Below are 7919 nucleotides of genomic sequence, written 5' to 3'. Positions count from 1 at the left end.
TTGAGGAGTTTGATTTCTGCAGCAGCCCTGCCTCAAAACTCGTTAATGATCATGAGTAAAATGCATCCCACCTGGAAAACACAGAGGATTTCAACTATGTTTCTCTAGTTATATAATATGAGCTCTGAAGGTGAGGACCTATAGCACTGATGCAGCAACCAACCACCCCAGCCAAAGAAAAGTAGAGCAGACACTTGGGAACTTACTTCGGGACGGCAGCCCAAGCCTTTTTTAACCGATAGATGGAATTAGACTGCAGTGCTGAAACGATGGCCCTCAAGGAGGAAAAATTCTTCAGGATTCTACATTCCTGTATGGGGAGTGATTAAAACATAAAAGGCATTTAAATATCAATATTACAGTGACTTGGTGGTTTCCTGCTGCAGAGGTATCACAGCTGCTATGAATTCTTACCACTAAATAGGCAGCTGTATAAATACTGAACATCAAAAAGTGGCTCCTTCCTCCCACCCCAGTCACTGAAACACTTTATAGATTTTGGCACTGTATGCTTGTTTTTCTCCCTTTAACATATTTTTTGTGTTGTTGTTACAGTTTTATAGTTTCCAGCTTTCCTAGTAAAAACATTAATGGAGGTGAGTCCACAGAGCTATGCTAGAGAAAGCAACTTTCTTCTGCTGAAAGCACACAGATACCCTAAAAATACACATGAAAGATCGCTGTATCCTTTAGACCCACAAAGCAAACTGGGCAGCAGCCACGTCAAGGTCAGATGGTATCAAACACCTCATGACCAACCCTTGTCCAGAGAGGTGTATATAACTTGGCAATAAAAATTCACCACAAGTTGAACTTGGGCTTTTATGCTTTTAGCCAACGGGGAATATTTTTATACACATTCATTTCAAATTGGCTTTTCCTGCAACCATAAACATGCAGAAACACCTTTGTACTTCAATGCTTCCAAAATAATTTGGAATTTTAAAATAAAATTCATTTGGGGAGTGTTTGAAAACAGAATAGAAAGAGAACAGGAAACATTCTGGATGTCATTTTCTGGGTAAGAAGAAAGCTCCCTGCTTAAACATAAGCTACCATAGGGAGCCTATAGCATCAGCAGTCAGTGACCTTGGAGTCTAAGTCCTGCTGGATGCATAGCAGTGACAGAAAACAGCCAGGGAGAGGCCTCATTCTTGGCTGGCATGGAGAGGGTGGCAACACGGGGAGAGTGGACTATGCCTTATGTCATAGGAGATGCTTCTTATACGGGCACGTGGGGGTGTAATACATCCAGGGTTTCAACTAATATACAAAGTGAGCATGTGTTTGGCTTTGTGCAGAACATCTAGGGCGAGAGGTCCCAGAGTGGTTGGGCGTAAATGCAAATCGCTTCAAGGATCATTTCATGAAGTAATGCTAATCCTGAATACGAAGGGCAAACAGCATTCGCTAATTTAGCATGCCAAAATCTGGCTACCGAAAACTATGCCAAACAAACCTTCAAACATTTTCTTTACAGTAAATGCTGAAGTACTTTACAGAAGACATGCCCACCCTTTCAAATGCCTCAATGTCCTCCCCTTATTTAAACAGAAAGAAAGAAAAAAAAAAAAAAAAAAAAGGCTCTGAATTGCAGTCTGGAAACCAAGCCTATGAGAGCATGGTTCAGCAAAGGTTCAGAATCCAAAAGCTATATTCTAAAAATCAGGAAACTTGCAATAAATAAAGGAACTCAGGCACAGATATATCACGCAATTTGTAATAAACATATGGAACACATTATTCAGAAAGAGGTTTAAATGAGGGGTTTAAAGGAGTGCAAAAGGCATCTTGTCCCATTTCTAGAAAAGAAGGTATCTTTTTTGTGATGCAAAAGTAAAAATGTAGCATTAGGACCAGTCCAAGAAAACACAGTAATATTAAGTCAGACAATTTTTCTGTATATAAAATGACCATTTTTCAAACATCCTATCAACAGAAATTGACTGTGATGAACGTAGGAAAAGTAAAATAAATCTTGGCAGGAAACCACCTGGGAGTTTTGTTATTTTATTAAGTTACCCTACACAATTTCCAGAGACACAACCTACTCAATATTAGGAAATTATACCACCAAGAGGAAGGACACTTGGCTTTTTCGCATATGCTATGGGATTTGGAATATACTTCAAATTATTCAAGTTGTATTTCTTATTACCACATAAATGCCTAACTTATAATTTGTACCAAAAGTCATCTGTTTGAGGGCCGGCCCGGTGGCGCAGTGCTACAGTGCGCCGCTTGCGAAGCGCAGCAGCACTCCCGCCGAGGGTTCGGATCCCACATACAGACCGGCCGCTCACTGGCTGAGCGAGGTGTGGGAGCAACGCCGAGGGTTGCGATCCCGTTGCCGGTCCCGGTCCGGTACGGGCGCGACACTGAGGGTTGCGATCCGTTGCCGGTCACGAAAAAAAGACAAAAAGGAAAAAAAAAAAAGTCATCTGTTTGAGCCACACTATGTCATACACACAGGTGCGATATTCTTGCTATAGACTTTCTAAGCAGTTGAATGGATTGGGGGTAGACAGACCAGTTGCTTTGGAGACATGTAAAAGATTGTAAATGTTGTGGCATTTATGGTAGAAATACTTTCTTATTCTAAGATGGAGAAATTCCATGCTATATAACACTATATCAGAACCTCCTTTGTAACTTTTACTTGTTGAGAAATAGGCTCAATTTAGAATAAGAGAAATGTAAGTTACTAATGCAACTTATACTCTTATGTTTCTTGTTCATTTTTTTTTCATATACTAAAAATCGTGTGGTGACAGACTACCTAAAGACTCAAAACAAGGAAAACAAGGCAAATTCTCTGGCACAATTATGTCCTTGCTCTTTAATCAAAGACAACAAAAGAGAATATGAAAGGCTTAGGGATGGGCTGGCCAGTTACTCAGTGGGTTGGAGTGTGGTGCTGATGACACCAAGGTCCAGGGTTCGATCCCTGTAACAGGCCAGCCACCAAAAGAAAGGCTTAGGCATTATGACCTACAGATAGGGGATTAATGAAAAACACATCTAGTGGGATGTAAAGCAAAATGTGTTTTGGTTGAGGGTTGACCCATGTAGCCCAGAACAAAAAACTAATAGGATATTTACATAGTAATTCTTTTGCAAAATCATTGCTTTGCTGAGGTAATTTCTTCTGCTTAGACAAAAAAATGCCTTCTCGAATCTTCAAATACCCAAAATCCTAACTATTATTCAAAGCTAAATTCAAATGTCACCTCATCCATGAAGCCATCCTTGATCACCCCAACCAGTACTTTCTCCCTCATCCACTTTCACAGTACTCATCTCACACAGCCCTACTCCTCTACTGCCCAGGCGGAGAGTGCTCTATCCTGCTATGTCCATAAAGTACATCAGGAGCTCACAAAATATATGGTAACCATTGACTGAATACTTTTGACATTTCCTCAGTCATGACATAAGATGCTGATAAATGAAAATCATATACCATGTAAAGAACTGAACCGAGAGACCAGCCACTGAACAGCAGAATGTAATTCAGGCCTAGAAACAGATTCCTCCCTCCAACTTCAGGTCTGAGGCCCCCAGAAAGGCCTCAGATGGATGTGAGATCTGCCTAAGTGCTTCAGTTCTTTAGAGAAGAGATTCAGGATTCTGAGAAGGTACCAGCTCTTCAAATCTGCAGAAGATGTAATGCTTCCAGGTACTGGAAGGGGGCATGGGTAATCATTTGGGGTTGAAAAGCAGTCTGTTTGACATGCAGACCCTTGGTTATATTCACTGAAAGTGGGGCAGAGACTGACAGCCCATGGTGAACACAAAGGAAAAAGCAGACAGAATGTCTCTCCCTGGAAAAGCAGCAGTGTGGGGGCCCACGAGCAGAAAGAAGCTAGCGGGGGAACATTTTTTTTTTTAAGAGGAAAAATAAATAAGCTCCCAAGTTAAGAAAGGCAACTTTTTTCCTTACTTTAGAACAACAAAAACCACCACCACCACCAAATGGGCCCTCAACATAGAGTCTTTTGACAGCCTTTCCAACCAAATGGCTAAACCATTTAAACAAAGTAATGGGAGTAGGCTCTAATATCTACTAAACACAAAGAATAATTTTGAAAAGACAATTACATGAGCAATGTTAATCCACTTCTCGATGATTCTGGCTCTCTGCTGAGTTTTCAGTTCTTTGCCCCCCAGGATGGTGCTGACAACACATTTGGTGAGGGTATTAAACTGAGAGATGGTAGCACGGATCGTAGGAGCCAAATGTTTGTTTTCCTTCTTATCCCTTCGAGACCAAATGCAGCCCAGGCAGTGGTGAGGCACTACTTTCTTGAACAGTTGCTAGAACAAAAGAGGAATTGACTTTAAGACAACAGAGACATTTTATATGGCAAAGCACATCATCTGGGGCATCTGTACGTTGGTATTTTGTGAAGTCAAATAATCCTTTTCAACTTGATTTGCCTCATGGTGTCCATTTCAATAGACAAAAGTAAATAATTAATACATTAATGCATCAGAAAAGCCTACGTGATCTTTTTAAATCAGCTCAACCAAGCAAATAGAACACAATGACCAAAAGAAAATTTAAATGACTAAAGACATTTTTAATTTTCTGTCTTGCAAGAAAAGCCAGGGTAGATAAATGTGGTTATGGTTATTTTAACTTCAGTATCATACCCAAGGTGCGTTGTGGGCACTCATGATCATGAACTACCTATAATGCAACTAGATGCTCACTGACTGCTGAAAGTGACTCACAGACGAACAGCACATGCCCCCCCATCAATGTCACGGTTCCACATTCTTTAAAATGAAGAAAGTAAAAAGCATACAACAGGAAAAACTATCCCATATCACACGGTAGAAGGAAGAAAGAGGGATTTAGATTCTGATTTCCAGGTCTTTTCCTAAAAATAATAACCGACAAAGTTTTCCATCTTTCTCTTATGCTATCATCGTGGAACCAAAAGACAAATGTTTTTTTAACAAATCAGATTCTCATTTGTACAATGATTCAGTATAATTTGTGTAGGGATTTGTATAAAAGAAAAACACCAGGATTTACTTCATACAGACTATCTGATTTACTTCTGATACCTTACTTGCATCCTCATTAGATGGAAACTCTCCTGCTTTCTCAAAACTCATTAAGTACAGAAGAGCTAAAATCATTGTGATAATTCCTAAAAGTCTCCTTTAAAAAAAAAAAAGAAAGAAAGAAACTGGTACTTACTATCTAACACTGAGGTAAGAAACGTGACTGACAATCAAATATGTACAGCTAACAAAAATATTCAAACTTCAAAAGTACAGGAAGCACACGTGGAAATGAGCTGCCAGATAGGGTCACATGTGGACTCAGTGAATTCATTTTATCCTAACTTATACTTTGACCCTTTACAATCCTCCAAATAAACAGTTCAGATCTTGAAATATTTATGAGTCTGAAGGGAGAGAAACACCCGTGGAACAGGGTAGATTTTGTTTCACTAGGATTAGAATTCTTACTTCCCTCTGTGTCTTGAGCTCCAAGTGAAAAGCACCTTCTTCCAGATTTGCAAGAAGAGCTTAGGCCTGAATCATTCAGATGATTGATTCAAGTCACATCTTAACTCTGCATTTATAGGCACAGCCTCTCTCAAGGATTCAAAAAGACTTAAATCATATTGCCCCACCGCACTCTCCAGGCCACCAATACTGTCACTCCCCCATGTTTAAGTAGAAGCACATCTGAGACACAAAGAGAAGACGTACCGCGTCCATGTAGGTCAGCTGCTCGGCCACGAGGTCCTCCGAGAAGCACGTGAATTCTGCTGACCCTCTGCCTTCCAGCTCCTCCTCCTCTTCCAGGCTGAAGGAGATGGTGTTGGGAAGCCCACCTGTTCACATCCGAAAAAAATCAGTAATTTGGTGCCTGTGTATAAGACCTTGTTTACAGAGTCAAATGGGACCTCTTTAGGAAGAAGAGGGCTAGTCCTTCAGAAAACCCATAGGGAAATAACAGCAGACCATAAATCTGAGCAAAATGGAGGTCCTCCCCAACTCTGCTTGTTCTTAGATTCTTTACTACCTTCAGGGGCCTCATGTTGTCACTCTGACAAGCCACGGGTTCCTACGCCAAGGACAGAGCCAGGTTAGGCAAAATCTGGAGAAACAAAGTGGGGCCCGCATTTGGGGTCACCCTCACTGTGGGCACCCTCACACTCTCTGATCAGCTCCAGGACTAATCCAAGTCATTCCTAAACCCCGACCATGTAATTCTTAATTTCTGGGCCACTTCTCATCAGAAGCCTAGAAGGACTGGGCATGAAGGCAGGCCAGGCTTTGGGGGTAGAATGGGCCATTGTGGTATCAGAAATACTGACAAAGTCCTCAGAATTCTCTAAATGTTCAGAGTCCCTTTCAGCTTCCACCTAAAGTTAAGTACGCATGAAGCAGCAGAATATAGCCTTAAACTAAATTCATCTGAGCCTTATTATAGACAAGCCCATCAATTAACAAATTACATAGGGCACAGCCTGCAGAAGTAAGAAAAAAATCACTACCCAGGACTCCAAATAAAAAGCTGAAGGGCTGAACACCTAAAACAGGACCTCCAGTCTCCATCTGGAAAAAACTAGAATTGGATGAAGTTCGACTTGAATCCTCAGCCTCCCTTCCCTGGAGGTTTTCCCCAATTCCTGGGCTGTTTCTCACCTCATCCCCCTTCAAAAAAAAAGATCTAGTTGCATTCAGTCATATCTCAGCAGAAATTTAAATCAGTTACTACTCCCCCAGAACAACATTTATATTTTAAAGCTCGTCTTCTCTGGTGGCAGGTATGTAACTTAAAGATTGCCCCATTACCCCAGAGTTGAAGGTCCTCATGCAAATGGGGACTGGAAGAGGTAGGAGGAGATAACTGCCTGGCCCCAAAGTCTGGGACACAAACAAGTGCCAGCTAAAGGAAGCTAAAACACTCCATGATATGGGGGATGCTAAACAGTCTGATTTCATCACTTTCCCTCCACACAACTCAGGTACTCTCTCATTCAGTGAAGGAATGAGAAATTGGGGGTCTAATGGTTCAGAATGGGCCTCTGATCCCTCTGCCAGCCACTGTATAGATATGTATCAACCACCTTGCAATGCAGAGGCTGACCCACTTCAGCCAAGAAAGGTCTGTGCTAAGTAAGGCATGATCTCATTCATTCATTCAACAAACACTCATGGCAGCCGCATATGTTCGTATGTCTAGAATGTTGCTGTGCATGAAGAGTACACGGTCCTTTCTCTCTGGGGCCTAGTTCATGCCTTCACTGTTTCTGCTTTTCGTTCTCTTCCAGAAGTAAGTAAAAACTTCAAGCACGATTTTACTTTTGAAACATACAGGAGAGCCTGTTGCTTTTGCCGGCGTTAAGACTGGGTAAAATAAACACATGGGAACCAAGGCAATCTCCTTCTGCCCTGCCTCGGCCTGCCAAATGAGCTCTGCCTTCCAGTCCCTGGGTTGGAAACAATGAGCGACTGGTCTCACCGGTTCCCCAATTAGGCACAGAGCCAGGGGCAGCCCCAATGGGGAGAGCTGGGCTCCAACACAGCGTTTTCCACTCCAGCGCAAAGCCAGGCGTGCAGGCCCCGAAGGGAGCTGAGGCCCGCAGCTGGAGGTGTGCCCCTGGTATTCAAACATTCCCGGCAGATGAAGTCATCTGAGATACACAGTATCTGGCAGTCTGTTTGTAATGATGCAACTGCATTTCCCCCTCTCTGCTCCCCCAAATATAAAAAATGCAGCAGGTACTGTTAGGAATTTGAGGTTATTTTCTTTGGAGCTGATGCAGCTTCCCTGATCAGTGCCAAGGAATCGCTTCCTTTCCCTCACTGAGGAAATCAGCCATCACTTCAGGGAAATGCCTGTCACAAACTCCAAGTGGGTCAGCCACCATGGCAACCGTCACCAG

The 7919-nt window shown here is 42.2% G+C and overlaps 1 protein-coding gene across 1 annotated transcript; it reads right to left on the bottom strand.

The window, feature by feature from the left end:
* Positions 1-124: 124 nt before the first annotated feature.
* Positions 125-7648, bottom strand: LOC103583155 (ral guanine nucleotide dissociation stimulator-like 1). The gene is made up of 4 exons (XM_008564555.1): positions 7496-7648; positions 5734-5862; positions 4102-4317; positions 125-310 (listed from the first exon to the last, which is right to left on the bottom strand). The coding sequence occupies exons 1-4, from the start codon at positions 7646-7648 to the stop codon at positions 203-205; spliced, it is 606 nt and encodes a 201-aa protein (XP_008562777.1). The 3' UTR covers positions 125-202.
* Between the last annotated feature and the right edge of the window lie 271 nt (positions 7649-7919).

This window comes from Galeopterus variegatus, unplaced genomic scaffold, assembly GCF_000696425.1.
Source record: "Galeopterus variegatus unplaced genomic scaffold, G_variegatus-3.0.2 Scaffold20130, whole genome shotgun sequence".
NCBI lineage: Eukaryota > Metazoa > Chordata > Mammalia > Dermoptera > Cynocephalidae > Galeopterus > Galeopterus variegatus.
This window is presented reverse-complemented; position numbering and strand designations above follow the sequence as displayed.

Excerpts from the sequence above, each read along its gene's own strand:
- LOC103583155 (XM_008564555.1), bottom strand. The coding sequence starts at position 7,648 with ATGTTTGAATACCAGGGGCACACCTCCAGCTGCGGGCCTCAGCTCCCT. Across the intron at positions 5,863-7,495 it reads TGTGCCTAATTGGGGAACCG|ACAGGTGGGCTTCCCAACAC; the intron begins GTGAGACCAGTC and ends TTTCGGATGTGA. Across the intron at positions 4,318-5,733 it reads AGCTGACCTACATGGACGCG|CAACTGTTCAAGAAAGTAGT; the intron begins GTACGTCTTCTC and ends CTTTTGTTCTAG.